This window comes from Chiloscyllium plagiosum, unplaced genomic scaffold (genome assembly GCF_037043375.1).
Source record: "Chiloscyllium plagiosum isolate Xiang-an unplaced genomic scaffold, Cpla_swu_hap1 HiC_scaffold_37, whole genome shotgun sequence".
Taxonomy (NCBI): domain Eukaryota; kingdom Metazoa; phylum Chordata; class Chondrichthyes; order Orectolobiformes; family Hemiscylliidae; genus Chiloscyllium; species Chiloscyllium plagiosum.
In genome coordinates, this window is record NW_028270175.1 from 9,485,705 (window position 1) to 9,504,204 (window position 18,500).

General features: G+C 44.3%; 1 protein-coding gene across 8 annotated transcripts in view; it reads left to right on the top strand.

The window, feature by feature from the left end:
• The window catches only part of samd11 (sterile alpha motif domain containing 11), a 321,465-nt gene that overhangs the window by 130,124 nt on the left and 172,841 nt on the right, over positions 1–18,500 (top strand). For 7 of the 8 annotated variants that reach the window (XM_043676145.2, XM_043676142.2, XM_043676143.2 and 4 more), the window contains exon 4: positions 10,371–10,460. The exons of the other annotated variant lie outside the window; for it this stretch is intronic. In XM_043676145.2, coding sequence (XP_043532080.1) covers positions 10,371–10,460 — 90 coding nt within the window. The remainder of the gene's footprint in view (positions 1–10,370; positions 10,461–18,500) is intronic. 8 annotated transcript variants of the gene reach the window in all.

Genomic DNA, 18,500 nt, shown 5'->3' on the forward strand with positions numbered 1-18,500 from the left:
GCAGCTCATTCCATACACACAGCACCCTCTGCGTGAAAAAGTTGTCTCTTAGGTCCCTTTATATCTTTCCCCTCTTACCCTAAACCTACGCCCTTAGTTCTGGACTCTGCCACCCCAGGGAAAAGACCTTGTCTATTGATCCTATCCATGCCCCACATGATTTTATAAACCTCTATAAGGTCACCCCTCAGTCTCTGACACTCCAGGGAAAACAGCCCTAGACTATTCAACCTCTCCCAATAGCTCAACCCCTCCAACCCTGGCAACATCTTTGTAAATCTTTTCTGAACCCTTTCAAGTTTCATAACATTCTTCTGACAGCAAGGAGGCCAGAATTGCACGCAATATTTGTCTCTATGACTCTATAACTTTCAGAGCCAGAGAAGAAAATTTTGCTGTGTGTATGTGTGGTCTGTATATCTAGGTCTGTCTGCCTTTCCCCACTATCTATGCACACTTACATTCTCCACATGTGCACTGTTGTTGTCAATATCACCCTGTACTGCTCCCCTTCTCTGTGCAAGTACTCTCTTGAATGCATGTCATGTTAGATAAAGGCAGGACGGTGTACAGCAGTGGCGCCCTCCACAGTTAAATAGTCACCCAGCGCTTTTTATGTGGGCTCATGTGGTGTTTAGCAAAGTAAAGGACAAATTGAAGTAAAGAATAAATAAATAAATAAGTTTTTAGTAAATCCTTTGCTGTATTAATCAGCATTTTGTAGCAATCTTAAGCAATGGGTTAAGATTTGTATTTTATGACAATTAATATTCATGCTTGTATTAAATTGATTTGCCCTTCATACTTCATTTATTTAACAATCAACAAAACAAAACAAAGTTTTTACTGCGTGATCCTTCCCATCCCATTACCACGTACAGTATTGAAATGAATCCTTGACAATAAATACGTGTGTTACGACCGTGGTTCACTTGAGGTATTTTGAGGCCATGTTAGAAAAATTGTAAAAATGATGTACTGTGGCTGTCAAGTTGGGAAAAATTATTTAAAGGGTAGTTATCCTTGAGCAGCCATGAACGAAGATTAGGTTGGCAAGACATTAGATTTTGGTTGTTCCAGCATTTGCAGTTTGAAAATTCATCCAAGGTTTAAAGGACAACTTTATAAGTGAATTGCATTCTGAAGGTTTGTGCATGTTTGGCACAGCTGGGCTTGTTTGCACATGGGAAGTTGGATAACAGAATAGAACGGGACATTTCTTGCCCTTTCACACCAGTTTACTTCAGTCATGTCCTAGATGGATTATCAAGTAGTCAACTTTTCCCGGTGTAGTATCAGGGTGGGAGTTCTATTCTGGTGGAAGCTCACTGCCTTGTGGAGATTTTAAACTGAAACTGTGTAAATGTGCAACCAGTTGATTTGGACAGCAGTTACCTTCCGTGCAGCAGTGCAGATAAACAATTATCTCACTGCCTTTTGTTTAATCACACTGTACGCAATTTCACAGCTTCACTTGCTAACAATAATACTATTTCAAAAGCGGTTTGTTTGCTGTGAGGAACCTTTAGGCTTGCCTGTAATCTTGAAAGTTGCGACGTATGCAAACTTCCCTGTTTCCACCATCTTCTCTTCATTCTGTGATTAGAATATTTAAGGGATTGTTTCTGAGAGTCACAGTTTTGCTTTTGTTCATTCGCAACTTGCTTTATATGGAAAGTTTTCATTTTTGCCCTAAGTCGCTTCTACGCTTTCATTGAACTGTCGTCTTTGGGATTTGCTCATTTCCTTTTAGTTGAAGGGTTTTTCAGGTTCTTCTTTTAAAAAGAAATCGGAAAGGATTTTGTGACATTGATAGGAGTATTTTTATCTTCACTCATGGACAGGGGTGAATAGCCTTTTCCCCAGGATAGGGGAGTCCAAAACCAGAGGGAACACCTCTGGGACACTCGCACCAACCAACCCAACCACCCCGTGGCTGAACACTTTAGCTCCCCCTCCCACTCTGCCAAGGACATGCAGGTCCTTGGCCTCATCCATCGCTAGACCCTGACCACACAACACCTGGAGGAAGAGCGCCTCATCTTCCGCCTAGGAACCCTCCAACCACACGGGATGAATGTAGATTTCTCCAGTTTCCTCATTTCCCCTCTCCCCAACCCCCAGATTCAGCACTGCCCTCTTGACCTGCAATCTTCTTCCCAAGCTCTCCGCCCCCACCCCCTCTCTGGCCTATCACCCTCACCCTCACTTCCTTCCACCTATTGTGTTCCCAGCGCCCTCTTTCCCCCCCCCCCCCCCCCCCCCCCACCTATTATCTCAGCCTGCTTGGCACACCAGCCTCATTCCTGAAGAAGGGCTTATGCCCGAAATGTCAATACTCCTGCTCCTCGGATGCTGCCTGGCCTGCTGCACTTTTCCAGCACCACACTTTTCAACACAATCAGAGGGCCTAGTCAGGAATCACACAATGCTAGGTTATAGTCCAACAGCTTTATTTGAAATCACAAGCTTTTGGAGCGTTCCTGTTGAACTATAACCTGGTGTTGTGTGATTTCTGACTTTGTCCAGCCCAGTCCAACACCGGCACCTCCACATAGAGGGCATAAGTTTAAGGTGAGAGGGGAAAGATTTAAAAAGGACCTAAGGGGCAACTTTTTCACACAGAGGATAGTACGTGATTGGAATGATCTGCCAGAGGAAGAGGTGGAGGCTAGTACCGTTGCAATATTTAAAAGGCATCTGGATGAGTACATGAATAGGAAGGGATTAGAGGGATATGGGCCAAATGCTGGCAAATGAGACTAGATTAATTTAGGATATCTGACCAGCATGAACAAGTTGGACCGAAGGGTCTGTACATCTCTACAACTCTGTGACTCTCGGTGACCTGTCAGTCCAATTTTGGGTGGTGTTGTGATGTTTTTCCTGCTCTCTGCCCACTCAGTTACGCACCAGAACTGAGCCATCAGAGGAGAAAGTGAGGACTGACTGCAGATGCTGGAGATCAAAGTCGATAAGTGTGGCACTGGAAAAGCACAGCAGGTCAGGCAGCATCCGAGGAGCAGGAGAATCGACTTTTTGGGCATAAGCCCTTCATCAGGAATGAGCCATCAGAGGTGCCCGTTGTTTTCCAATTTCCCTGTGAGAAAGTACCGAGTTTCTCTCCATGCCCACAAAGCCATCACTGAGTATCTCTAAGATATCTCTTATTGATGCAGCCACAGATGGAGTTAAATGGGTTTCACTTAAAAATTGCATGCAAGGAAGGATATTGTGGAAGATGCTTAAAATATGTGGTAAAAATCTTATAGGCCACAATGATACTTTAACTTGCCGAAGATACAACAACTTGGTTACGAGCAATTGAATTGGAGCTGATGCAGGCTGTATATCCCTCTGAGCTTAACTTGTTCATGGCATTTCATTGACCTCAACTCCACGTTGCTGTGCTCTCATCGTCCTTTGGTCTCCTGCTTTCTGAAGTGGCCAAAGATCTGTCCACCTTCATCTTGGAGTATATTCAACAATGGAGCATCCACTATTTTCTATGCTGGAGAATTCCAAAGGTTATAAACCCTCTGAGAGAAGATATTTCTCCTCCCCATAACAGTCCTAAATGGCAGACCACTTGCCCTGAAGCTGTATCCCTGTTCTTGGCTCTCCATATGACATAGGAGCAGAAGTAGGCCATTCAGCCCATTGAGTCTGTTCTGCCATTCAGTGATCCATTAGTCCTCAACTCCAGTTTCCTCCCTTTTCCCCCATTACCATTAATTCCCTCATGGCTTAAAAATCGGACTATCTCAGCACTGAATATACTGAATGACCCAGCCTCGACAGCTGGGTTGCATTAATTAATTCCACACATCAACCAAGCAATGACCTCTCAGCTACTTCCATGTCAAACCTCCGAAGAGTTTTATACCCGTCAGTTAGACCATGTGTAATCTTCTAAATCCCAGGAAATTTGTCTCATTCCAGTTACTGTGTGTGTGTGTGTGTCTCCTGTCTGTGGGGATGGCTGTGTGTGAGGGTGTGGGGGAAAGCTGTGGGATTAGGACTCTATTAGACAGGAAGTGCAGCTGTTAAAAGTCAGCCTGAGCTTCCTGGAACCTCAGAACTCACAACCCCAAACTGTCAGTTCAAGACCGCACATGGTATCCTGATGCTGTTTTTGGGAAGCCCTTACCTGGGGATCTTTATCACATCCACACAGTTTTGGTGCAAAACGTAAATTTTATTTTATAAAGTGATTATAAGACTGTAGACATTACCAATGTGTTCTTGCCAAGGTTACGTTTTGAAAAACTTCCAACAGTGTGCTATCTGTCCCAGTTTACATGTGGGAAGGCTATTAATTTCTTTGATCTCCATGAAGTACAATGTGACTTGTCTGTTTTGTTACACCATGGGACATTTCTTTAAGCGACAAGCAACGTACAATTAACACTTGTTGGACTATTCGTACTTTCATTTACATTAAATGGATTCAAATTGTGTTAAGCTCTGTACTCAAATCATTTAAGCAAATGCACACACTCTCACTCCAGCAAGGCACCCTAGTTAGTAACTCGATAATGCCTGGTTTCCTGGTACACAGTACATTAAACATCACAACAGTTTTACAGTTGAGAGGGTCCATTATCCATGCACTGGGCCCATTGGCAAGTCTATTGACTCCTGGAGCACCCCTGTCAGCAATACAGAGCGATACTCCTCACTGATAATAGTGTTTATGTGCACTGACGAAGTTTGACACTGAATATTGCTGCTTTGTGAAACTCATGAGGTGGAAAAGCCCAAGTCTTTGCACGTGGGCGCCACCACATTTCACTCTCGCCAACACAGCAGCGTTTTAATTTCCACTGAGACAGGAATCTGGTTTCGGGTCGCCTCACTGTTTATGCTTGGAAGATCCCCCACCTGAAACTTCGAGGGCGGTAGGGGAGTTTCCATCCTAGTTTCGTGCTGGGTATCTTTACAGTAGGACGCTTACACTGACATTTTGAACTGGAGAGAACCCCATAATCCCTTTGTTGCTTTCATAGTTAGCTGTGTCTTGAAGGGGAAAAAAAAAATCCCTTTCCAGAATAAGTACGCATGGGTTTGATAGAAGCACAATAAAATTATGTGATAATGTTCTTAGGCTTATAGGGATTGAACTTGGAAGATGACTTGAAACTTTCTTTAGTATTGTTAACAACACAGCTGACCCTTTAATCTTTTGACATTTTATTCTGCTATTTACTCTCTGCAAGAGACCATATGTGAGAGTGATTGGCCGTTTATGGATGACTGAGAGAGAGAGGGAGGGGGAGAGAGAGAGAGAACCTAATTGTGTTTATGTGATTGAGAGTGTGGGTGGGTGAGAGCTTGTGTTGAGGGGTTGATTTTCCATTCTGAAAGCTTTCGGCAGACCTGGGCATGCTTTTGAGCACTAATTTTAAACTTCGATTAAGTGAAACCATACATAGCTTTAAGTGAAAAATAGCTTTGTTTGTCAGACATGCATAAGGCAGGACAATTGCCCTCGTTTTGCGACATATTTAAGAGTGGATCCAAAGTTGATTTATATAGATCATAGGGTCATACAGCACGGAAACAGACCCTTCGGTCCAACAGTCCATGCAAACATAATCCCAAATTAAACTAGTCCCACCTGCCTGCTCTTGACCTATGTCCCTCCAAACCTTTCTTAGTCATGTACTTATCCAAATGTCTTTTAAACATTGCAATTGTACCCACATCCACCACTTCCTCAGGAAGTTCATTCCACATACAAACCACCCTCTATGTAAAAAAAAATTTACATCTTTCTCCTTTCACCATAAAAATGTGCTCCCTAGTCTTGAAATCCCCCATTATGGGGAAGCAACAGCTACCCATTAACTCTATCTATACCTCTCATTACTTGATAAACTTCTCTCAGGGTCGCTTCTCAACTCTCTATGCTCCAGTGAGAAAAGCCCCAGCCTATCCAGCCTTTCTTTATAACTTAAACCTTCCATACCTGGCAACATTCTGGTAAATCTCTTCTGAACCCTCTCCAGCTTAATAATCTTCTTCCTATAACTGGGTAATTAGAACTGTATACAATATTCCAGAAGAGGTCTTACCAATGTCCTTACAACCTCAATATGGACCTCATGTCCTTGAGCCTCTACTGTTTGTAATTTTTATTAATGACTTGGATGAGGGGATTGAAGAATGGGTTAGCAAGTTTGCAGACGACACAAAGGTTGGAGGTGTCGTTAACAGTATAGAGGGCTGTTGTAGGCTGCAGCGGGACATTGACAGGATGCAGAGATGGGCTGAGAGGTGACAGATGGAGTTCAATCTGGATAAATGCGAGGTGATGCATTTTGGAAGGTCAAATTTGAAAGCTGAGTACAGGATTAAGGATAGGATTCTTGGCAGTGTGGAGGAACAGAGGGATCTTGGTGTGCAGGTACATAGATCCCTTAAACTGGCCACCCAAGTGCACAGGGTTGTTAAGAAAGCGTATGGTGTTTTGGCTTTCATTAACAAGGGGATTGAGTTTAAGAGTCGTGAGATCTTGTTGCAGCTCTATAAAACTTTGGTTAGACCGCATTTGGAATACTGCGTCCAGTTCTGGTCGCCCTATTATAGGAAAGATGTGGATGCTTTGGAGACGGTTCAGAGGAGGTTTACCAGGATGCTGCCTGGACTGGAGGGATTATCTTATGAAGAGAGGTTGACTGAGATCGGACTTTTTTCATTGGAGAAAAGGAGGAGGAGAGGGGTCCTAATTGAGGTATACAAGATAATGACAGGCATAGATAGAGTCGATAGCCAGAGACTATTTCCCAGGGCAGAAATGGCTAACACAAGGGGTCATAGTTTTAAGCTGGTTGGAGGAAAGTATAGAGGGGATGTCAGAGGCGGGTACTTTACACAGAGAGTTGTGAGAGCATGGAATGCGTTGCCAGCAGCAGTTGTGGAAGCAAGGTCATTGGGGACATTTAAGAGACTACTGGACATACATATGGTCACAGAAATTTGAGGGTGCATACATGAGGATCAGTGGTCGGCACAACATTGTGGGCTGAAGGACCTGTTCTGTGCTGTACTGTTCTATGTTCTATGTTTTATGTTCTATGACTTCCCAACTCCTATATTCTAAGGATTGAGCAATAAAGGCAAGCATGCTGAACACCTTTTTAAGCACCCTGTCTGTATGTTAATTTTGGGATACATAGGAATTACTTAAGCACTCCTACACACACCTCCCTTAAACCTAATTTTGGAAGAAGTTTTCAACTGCTCATAACTTCATAACTTTTGATGCCATTTGTTTTTCTTTCTGTGACTTCAGAAAGTAAAGCGTACTCGACTTTGGTTAGGTACAAGATATTGTTGATTAACCTCTGAGCACTACATTGTCATGAGTTGTTCCAAAAAGCCTTTGTTGAGGGAGGGGGAGAGTCAGTGCATAGTTGCTTAGTGCTCTGCATGTCATGAGGAGAATTCAGAGATGCTTCAGTGTGATTTGGACAAGCTGAAAGAGTGGACAAATGCATGGCAGATGTGGGTAGATGTGATGTTATTCACCTTGGTAGCAAAACCATGAAGGCAAACTGTTATTTGAATGGCGATAAATTGAGAGAGGGGAATGTACAACAAGACCTGTCTATCCTTGTGCACCAGTCACTGAAGGTAAGCCTGCAGGTGCAGCAGATGGTAAAGAAGGCAAATGGTACGTTGGCCTTCATAGCGAGAGGATTCAGGTACTGACTACAATTGTCCAGGTGAGACCACACCTGGAATATTGTGCGTTCCTTATCTGAGGAAGAATGTTCAGGCTATAGAAAGAGGGTGACAAAGGTTTACCACACTGATTCTTGGGATAGTGGGGTGGATGTATAAGGAGAGGTTGAATTGATTAGGATTATGTTCACTGAAGTTCAGAAGAATGAGGGGGGGCTTTTCATATATATCTATAATATTTAACAGGATGAGGCAGGGTAGATGCAGAAGGATGTTCCTGATGGCAAAGATGTTCAGTCAAGCAGGCTACAGCCTAAGGAACATCATTTACAAGTGCATGAGGAGAAATTTCTTCATCCAGGGAGAGGTGAGCCTGTGGAATTCATTACCTCAGAAAGCAGTTGAGGCCAAAATGTTGTATGATTTCAAAAGGGAGGTGGATGGGGCTAAAAGGACCAAAGGATATGGGATAAAGGCTATCGAGTTGGATGATCAGCCATGATCATTTTGAATGGTCAAGCAGGCTCGAGGGGCTGAATGGCCTACTTTTGCTCCGAGTTTCGTGGTTTCTTTCAGTCTTTAACCAAGCTTTTATTAAATGATTTAATAATTTTTGTTCATGTGTTGAAATGTTATAACAAATAAAAATAGGCTATTTGGCTGTTGGACCCTGCTGCAACATTTAACAAGATCATGGCTTGTCTGATCGTGGCCTTAATGTCAGTATCCTCCCTGACCCCCATCAGCCCACCCCACCCCCCCCAACCCCCCAAAACAAAATAAATCATTTGATTCCCTTTTTAATTAACATTCAGAAAAGTAAATTGTATCGTGTTTTGTGGTGCTCAACACTCAGCACAGAGGAAATGAAAATCACTCTTATGCCCTTACCTTTATTGTGAGGAAGGAAGGGAACAGGAGGTGGGCTCACCACAGAATTTAGTGAAACAAAAAGAGAAAATGCTGGAAAAACTCAGCAGGTCTGACAGCATCCATGGCGATAGAATCTGACTGAACATTTTAAGTCTGGTGCAATTCTTCTTCAGAGTACGTCATCAAAATGTTAGCTTAAAATTCTCTCACTGCAGATTCTGCCAGACCTGCTGAGTTTCTCCAGAATTGCCTGTTTGTTTCAGATTTACACCACCAGTAGCATTTTGCTTTTACACAGAATTTAATACTAACCTTATCTGCTGAGATAGGCCCGCTCTGCCATAGATATTCAAGAGAGGTGGTAGAAGGGATATCTCTCCTGAGGAGAAGTTTCTGTCTCTTTTCATCAAAGTGGGATGCTTTCTAATTGCCTGTCTTAAAGCTGTGACTTGAGAAATAAAGGAAATGGGATAATGTAGTCTGCGGTAAAGTTTGTAAAGTCAAATCCTTCTTGCAAAGCTGCATTGCTATCAGTTACTGAGGTTCTGAGGGTGTAAAGTGACTGGCCTTCCCAGTGAAGATATTTTCATTTAAGCATTTGAAAACCCTCAAAAGCTTATGAAATGCAGCGTAAAGACAAGTGATTAAATAGAAGTGGAAAATTTCATCAATTCAGATGGCATCTGAAGAGAGTATAGTGAAGAAACAAATGATCAATCTCAGTGAGGTTGGAATAGCTGGTTAGCAGCTATCTGAATGAAATGTGAAGTCATTAAAAATAAATGAGAGAAAAATGAACCAGAAGGGAAAATCTTGCAACAAAATAGAGGCAGAACATTGAGTTCAACAATTTTAGGTCCTAACCTCTGCCTTCAATTTGTGTCTTTTCTTTGGTTTTGCTAGTTCTCAGTTTTTCTTTTATTCCTTTGCTTTGTCTTTGGACGACTGTTATTTCAGCCAACACATCTCCTCTGAAGCACCTGCTGTTTTTCCTTTTTGGCTGATATACCATGAAACCTTTTGTTATTTAACCTCACTGGCCCTGCCCACTATCACATACCTTATTGTTCTTACCTTCCCCTCTCCTGTTCCACTAGCTCTAAATCTCTCCTTCGTTCTGATGCAGGATCAATAACTTGGAAGGTACACATTTGATTCCCTCACCAGAGACACTTCTCAGCTTGCTGAGTATGACCAGCATTTTCTGGTCCTATTTCCGATTTCTAGCTTCTGCAGTATTTTGCTGTTCAAAAGACACAAAGGTAATAGTATTGCTACTGTGTTAATCAGAATCACTCTGCTTCATTACGCAGTGTGATAAATCTGCTGATTCTCTTTAGGAGACTCTTTAGGCAGACTTGCAACAGAGGTTAATTTTACCTGTTTTCCAGTTTATTGATAATAAGCTTGCTCAGGATGTGCTGTAAGGGTCTTTTATAATTTTTTATAATCCATGTGTTTTATAATCCATGTGGGACCATTTCACCTGAAATCTGCCAGTTTGCTAAATTTATAAGACTCTTATTTCTCTTTTGTGCTCTTCAAATTATGGATTGAAATTTTTCCCCAGTTTTGATTTTGTGAGTGTCAAATGCAGTTGGATGGAGAGTAAAGCTCCCTCTACTCTGTGCCCAACAATGACCCTCCACTCAATCACCCCTTAACAATTTGGCATTTGCTACTTGCACCAGAAGTCATCCTGAGTGTTATTGCCAACCTAATGTACATCAGTGTTGAATTTGGGGTAATTGTATTGTGTAGTGCATGTACACTAGGAACTACATTGAGAATGATCAAACTCGTTTCAGATTGGACGCTTATGGCCAGCACACAGAGCAGATTTTCAACCCGTCCGTCTGTACTGCATTTGAATTGCACCCCGATCTCAGAGGTGAAAGGTCAGTGACTTAAACCCCCTTAAATCATCCAATTTTTTTTTTCGACTGTGTCATTTGCCTTTTCTACCGCTAACACCACCACCATCTTTAGTTCTCTTTGTAGGAGGGAGGGAGAGAGTTTATCGTAGCTTGGTTTCTGAAATTCACTGTCCATTTATAATAGCAGGAATTACTTGATAACCTGAATGATAAGTAGAATATTAAAAAGGTACCAATGTATTGCACTGGCAGACTGAGCTGTGAGCTTAATGTTCATTGCTACAATGTCATGTGACAGAGATACTCATAACAAAATACATATTTTATGCTGAAGAGCTTTAAGATGGGAAAGCTTTTTCTAAGAATAGTTCTCTATCAGATTCTTTTATAATAAACAAGAAGGTCAGATAAATAACCTCAAACATAACCTGCACTGCAGAATGAAGCAGCATAAAAGATACAGAGGAAAGTAAGTGTGATAGAGTCATAAAGTTATACAGCATGGAAATAGACCCTTTGGTCAAACTCGTTCAGACCAACTAGTTCAGATATTCTAACCTAATCTAGTCCCATTTGCCAGCACTTGGCCCATATCCCTCCAAATCCTTCCTATTCATATACCCATCCAGATGCCTTTTAAATGTCGTATTTGTACCAGCCGCCACCACTTCCTGTGGCAGCTCATCCATACATACATCACCCTCTGTGTGAAAATGTTGCCCTTCAGGTCCCTTTTAAATCTTTCCCCTCTCACCTTAAATCTATGCCCTCTAGTTCTGGACTCTCATATCCTGGGAAAAATTCCTCGGCTATTCACCCTATCCATGTCCCTCATGATTTTATAAACCTTTATGAGGTCACCCCTATGTCTCCAATGCTCTGGGGTTGCTGGGGTTAGTGAGGGTTCCAACCCCTTGCAAAAATAAAGCTTAACCTTCAACTTCCCAACTCCATTTGGGTGATAAAGACTTCCACCTGCTGACAATCAACCCAGAGACAGAGAGATAAACCAGAAAATTAATCTGAAGAGATCTACAGAGCAATGCCACAGGGTGTCCACTAGAAGTTGCATGTTAGCCATTATTATAAGAGTTGGAAGCCACATTGGTTCAGTTAATATGGTAGTAGAACACACTAGGTTCTAAGAGAGATAGATAACTTTTCATTAAAGCAATATAGTATAGGATGAGGCAGATGTTTAAATGTGGGACAGCCATTAGCAGAGAGCTATTAGGAAGAAGAACCTGGGTGTGATTATTGATCCTTCATTTAAACTTTTGAGGCAATGTAAAGCTGTTGTGAACAAAGCTGAGATCAAACAAGAGATAAATGCATGTATACTGACAACGCCCAGTTCTACTTCATCCCTGCTACTCCCTACCCTTGCTCTGGCTTTGTACACTGCTCTCCCAACCTCCAGTCCTGGGTGACCCGAGAACTCCTCCACCTAAATATTGGGAAGACTGAAGCCGCTGTCTCTGACCCATGCTAGGATTTTCACCCCGGAGCACTGACTCCATGCCACTTTCTTGCAAGTGTCTGAGGCTGAACCAAGCTACCCTCTACCTTCCTGTCATGTTTGACCGTGAAATGAGCTTCTGACCACATAGCTACTTTATCATCAAGACTTCCTCCTCCGTAACTCTGCGCCTCATCACCCTGCTTCAGCTCATCTGTTGAAAGCCTTTGAAACATGGGAACAGGAATCAGCCCCTTCAATCTGCTTCACCATTTAAGATAAAGGCCATTAACCTCAATCCCATATTTCCACGCTATCCCCACACCTCTTGAAGTCATGAGTAACCTTAAGACTTGGTAATTCCAATGCTCTCATCGAGTCATACAGCGTGGTCAGACCTTTTGGTCCAACTCTACCATCCTGAATAAAGATGGGTTTCTCTGATGCCCACATCCAAATGTATATCAAGTCTCTCTTATCCAACATCCTGGTGCTTACTGAGAACTTTGGCTCCTGATCCCATCAACACAATGAATTTTAAATCGCCTCTTTACTTTCAACCCCCTCCATAGCCTTGCTATCCTCCTTATCTCTATAAATCTCATGCAACTTTAGAACCCTCTGAGATAGGCACACTGATCAAGTTCTCAAATCATCAGCACCCCATTTTTAATCTCTGCACCATTTGTGGGTGTGCATTCAATTATTCACACCCAAAGCTCTAGAATTCCCTTCCTAAATTTCTCTGCCTCTTTCAGGAACCTACTTAAAATCTATTGTGTTGACTAAGCATGTGGCCATGTGTCCTATCCTAACATTACTTTTCGTGGTTCAGTGTTAAACATTGAATCCCCTGTGAAGTACCTTGTGACATTACACTGTGTTAACGGTACGATTTAAATGTAAAGCAACGAGCTAATACTAAGGCTCAAAATTCCCGATGTCATCATAAATGTGAGAGATTTTGTAATAATATGCAAAATGACTTCATTGACCTGTGTTCTAAATTGACAGAATGGAGGGTCCAGATTTCTGTACTTAATGAAAATTACTGTCTATTCCAAATAAACGGATTTCAGCTACAGGTAAACAATTACATAGAACATTACAGCGCAGTACAGGCCCTTCTGCCCTCGATATTGCGCCACCCTGTGAAACCAATCTGAAGCCCTTCTAACCTACACTATTCTATTTCTGTCCATATGCCTATCTAATGACCACTTAAATGCCCTTAAATTTGGTGAGTCTACTACTGTTGTAGGAAGTGCGTTCCACACCCCTGTTACTCTCTGAATAAAGAAGCTACCTCTGACATCTGTCCTATATCTATCACCCTTCCATTTAAAGCTATGTCCACTCATGCTAGCCATCACCATTTGAGGAAAAGGGCTCTCACTGTCCACCCTATCTAACCCTCTGATTATCTTTTATATGTCTCAATTAAGTCATCTCTCAACCTTCTTTTCTCTAACAAAAACAGCTTCAAGTTCCTCAGCGTTTCCTCGTAAGACCTTCCCTCCATACTAGGCGACATCCTAATAAATCTCCTCAGAACCCTTTCCAAAGCTTCCATATCCTTTCTATAAAACAGTGACCAGAACTGTGCGCAATACTGCAAGGGTGGCCGCACCAGAGTTTTGTACAGCTGCAGCGTGACCTCATGGTAAACCATCAATATATAACTCTACTAATTAAGACTTACACACACAAACACACACATACACAAACATAGTTGTGCTAGAGGAGCAAAAGTCCAGGAAGGCGGAGCAGAGATCCCTGCCCAGTATTTCCATTTATTTGTCAAGACTTGTTATTCTTTGCTTTTCCTTCTCGAAATATGTTGAATTGCTCACAGGAGGCACAAAGCAACTGGTTCACACTTTATAGGGTCTCTGACTTCTTGGTTAAGACTACATCTTATAACAGCTGATGAGGGAAGTAAACTGGCTTTCTTCAGGCTTGAAGTTTTTTTTACTGCACAGAAAGGATGGCTCCTTCCTTGTTGGAGGTTCGACTGCTTCTGACTGAACATTCACACCCACAAGCTGTTCAGCTACCTGCAAGCCAATTGCATAGTTGTTGGCAGGTGGAAGGCCTTTGTCACCAGCTGATTCAGGGACCAATCAGCTTCTTGTTGCTGGATGAATCACCCTTCCTATACACCCCTGGCCTCTATCTCATCTGCAGAAATCCCCCCCCCCCCCCACTGCTTGAATAAGCAGCAGTGTCAACAACGCTGACAATGAGACTCAGCAGCCTGCTTTTACAAAGTGCAGAAATCCTTTTGGCAGATTTCTGTTCCTCGGTTGACCTTAAACCCTCAGCCCCTCCCCTGTCCTTCACTACGGTGATCCCCTGGAGTCACAAGAACATAAATGATAATGTGGAAAATCTACAGAGTCCTAACTTGGCATCCTGCCACCTGACAGGTGGGGGAAAGAGAAGGCAGGACAGATGAGAGTGAGAGGGGGAGATGGAGAGTGAAATTCCAGTCAGGGTGGGCAGTCATTTGCTGTCCTGTTTGCCATTTTCCCCACTGTTTGCACTGTCAGTTTCTGTAGGGACTATAGGGAAAGAAAATCCTCTTTAAATATCTCATTACATTGGTTGGCACAAAAACCATACCATGCTTAGATCCTTTTTAATCATCTGGTGCTCTGGCGGATACAACTGGCCTGTTATTATTGACGTCACAATATTTTGTGTTGACGGGGATGAAAGTATTGATGGTTAAGGATGTGATTAATGAAGATTTTCTCTGTGCTTCCACCCTGTGCATGGTGATAAGCAAGTCTTATCAGTCTAAGCTTGTCAGCTCCTTGATCCAGACCTCTCCTGAGTTTCAGCTGACTCAGGTTCCTGGGTTTTACCAATGATGACGCACGTTTTGACCTTGCTGTATCTTTGGGAAGCCCTGGTTTGCAGGTCATTCATGGCCAAAGTAGGATTCCTAGTGAAATTCTTACCTGACAACAACTCCAGTGAAAGTTGGTAAGAGGTTTATCCTGAAAGTTGGTAAGAGGTTAACCTTATAATTTATCCTGAAATAACCCAGCCAGATTTCTCTTCAAGAGGCATTAGCAAACAGCGGAGTAGAAACAGAGGGATTGATCTGGCAGGCCAGCAGTACTTCCTGATAAATGCAGTTGAGATCAACGTATTCCAGATTGAGACAGTAGGTCAAATGAGAGATCTGAACAACTGCAGATCATTTTGTGTGCAATGTGGCACGTTGCTGGGTTTATGGAACCTTTAAAATGTCGGCATGTTAGGTTCATCAGTCATTATCAGCAAAGAGCATCCATTAGCAATACAAGTAGAGAGCAATGGAAACAAAACATTACAGTGAAATCTTAACAATTGCACAATACAGTATGTGGAGCTCTCACAGAGTTAATTCACATGATCTTAATGAAGGGCTGAATGGCTTTCTCCTTAGCTTCCAGTGTAATAACTGACTGACTCATTCAGAACTCCATAGCTGCTTTGCACGATAATGCTTGTAGTTAGTCGTTGTAGTAAATGTGAACTTTCTGCTTCCATTTCATTTGAAGGTGTGAAGTGTTCTGGCTGTGGTACATTCCAGGGTAACGCAGGCTCTCAGACACCGAACTGGAGATTCTGGTGGTCCGGAATCAAAAGGATCCCTTGCATCTGCAGGGGAAGGTCACCACTTTACAGCTCTTGACCTCCCAACTCCTATTTATGTGTGGCAGCAAGTATACTTTGCTTGGCTTCATGTCCTTCTAGGAGAAAGTGAGGTCTGCAGATGCTGGAGATCAAAGTTGAAACTTTATTGCTGGAACAGCACAGCAGGTCAGGCAGCATCCAGGGAACAGGAGATTCGACGTTTCGGGCACAGGCCCTTCTTCAGGAATGAGCAGAGAGTGTTCAGCAGGAGAAGATAAAAGGTAGGGAGGAGGGACTTGGAGGAGGGGCGTTGGAAATGTGATAGGTGGAAAGAGGTCAAGGTGAGGGTGATAGGTCGGAGTAGGATGGAGGCGGAGAGGTCAAGAAGAAGACTGCAGGTCAGGAAGGCGGTGCCGGGCTGGAGGGATTCGGCTAGGACAAGGTGGGGGAGGGGGGATGAAGAAACTGGTGAAGTCCAAGTTCATCCCCTGTGGTTGGAGAGTTCCCAGTCGGAAGATAAGACGCTCCTCCTCCGACCGTCGCGTTGTTGTGGTTTGGCGGTGGATGAGTCCAATGACCTGCATATCCTCGGTGGAGTGGGAGGGGGAGTTGAAATGCTGTGCTACAGGGTGGTTGGTTGGTTCGTCCGGGTGGCCCAGAGGTGCTCTCTGAATTTCTCCGCAAGTAGGCGGCCTGTCTCCCCAATATAGAGGAGGCCACACCGGCTGCAGCGGATGCAGTATTTGATGTGGGTGGAGGTGCAGGTGAATCTGTGGCGGATATGGAAGTTTCCTTTGGGGCCTTGGAGAGAAGTGAGGGGGGAGGTGTGGGCGCAAGTGTTGCACCTCCTGCGGTTGCAAGGGAAGGTGCCGGGAGTGGAGGTTGGGTCGGTAGGGGGTGTGGATCTGACAAGGGAGTCGCGGAGGGAGTGGTCTCTACGGAAAGCTGATAGGGGAGGGGAGGGAAATATATCCTTGGTGCTGGGGTCTGTTTGGAGGCCCCAGCTATGCCTGCCTCTTCGTAGGGTATGTGGAACAATCCATCTTCCGCAACTACACTGGCCCCACCCCCCATCTTTTCCTTCGCTACATTGATGACTGTATCGGCGCTACCTCGTGCTCCCACGAGGAGGTTGAACAGTTCATCCACTACACTAACACCTTCCACCCCGACCTCAAATTCACCTGGACAGTCTCGGACTCCTCCCTCCCCTTCCTAGACCTTTCTGTTTCTATCTCAGGCGACCGAATCAACACGGACATCTACTACAAACCAACCGACTCCCACAGCTACCTGGACTACACCTCCTCCCATCCTGCCCCCTGTAAAAACGCCATCCCATTCTCCCAATTCCTTCGTCTCCGCCGCATCTGCTCCCAGGAGGACCAGTTCAAAATACGTACAACACAGATGGCCTCCTTCTTCAAGGACCGCAATTTCCCCCCCGACGTGGTCGACGGTGCCCTCCACTGCATCTCCTCCACTTCCCGCTCCTCCGCCCTTGAGCCCCGCCCCTCCAACCGCCACCAGGACAGAACCCCACTGGTCCTCACCTACCACCCCACCAATCTCCATGTACAGCGCATCATCCGCCGTCACTTCCGCCACCTCCAAACAGACCCCAGCACCAAGGATATATTTCCCTCCCCTCCCCTATCAGCTTTCCGTAGAGACAACTCCCTCCGCGACTCCCTTGTCAGATCCACACCCCCCACCGACTCAACCTCCACTCCCGGCACCTTCCCTTGCAACCGCAGGAGGTGCAACACTTGCGCCCACACCTCCCCCGTCACTTCTCTCCAAGGCCCCAAAGGAAACTTCCATATCCGCCACAGATTCACCTGCACCTCCACCCACATCATCTACTGCATCCGCTGCAGCCGGTGTGGCCTCCTCTATATTGGGGAGACAGGCCGCCTACTTGCGGAGCGATTCAGAGAGCACCTCTGGGCCACCCGGACGAACCAACCCAACCACCCTGTAGCACAGCATTTCAACTCCCCCTCCCACTCCACCGAGGATATGCAGGTCATTGGACTCATCCACCGCCAAACCACAACAACGCGACGGTCGGAGGAGGAGCGTCTTATCTTCCGACTGGGAACTCTCCAACCACAGGGGATGAACTTGGACTTCACCAGTTTCTTCATCCCCCCTCCCCCCACCTTGTCCTAGCCGAATCCCTCCAGCCCGGCACCGCCTTCCTGACCTGCAGTCTTCTTCTTGACCTCTCCGCCTCCATCCTACTCCGACCTATCACCCTCACCTTGACCTCTTTCCACCTATCACATTTCCAACGCCCCTCCTCCAAGTCCCTCCTCCCTACCTTTTATCTTCTCCTGCTGAACACTCTCTGCTCATTCCTGAAGAAGGGCCTGTGCCCGAAACGTCGAATCTCCTGTTCCCTGGATGCTGCCTGACCTGCTGTGCTGTTCCAGCAATAAAGTTTCAACCTTCATGTCCTTCTCCCATTCCTCATCCAACACAAAGGGGAGAGGTATGTGGATGTGCTATATCGCGTAAGATGTCAGTGTTCAAGGACACCTTCTTGCTGATAACTTCTATAAAGTTGAGTAGCACAACATTTGCTCTGTTTAGGTATAATCTCTATAGAATATTCAGAATAAATGTTGCTAGACTGTTGATGAACTTTTAACAAAACATCAGAAAGTCTCCCAGAATCTTCCAGGAGTATTCTTGAGAGCTCCAGCTGTACATGAACCTGAAATGGTGAGCTCCTTTTAAGAAGTTTTTGAAGTCTAAACTATGTTACACACTCCAGAACTGCTGGACACTGATTGGAGAAAGTTAAAGATCACACAACACCAGGTTCTAGTCCAACAGGTTTATTTGGAAGCACTAGCTTTCGGAGCACTACTCCTTCATCAGGTAACTCATACTTCCAAATAAACCTGTTGAACTTTAACCTGGTGTTGTGTGATTTTTAACCTTGTCCAGTCCAGTCCAACACC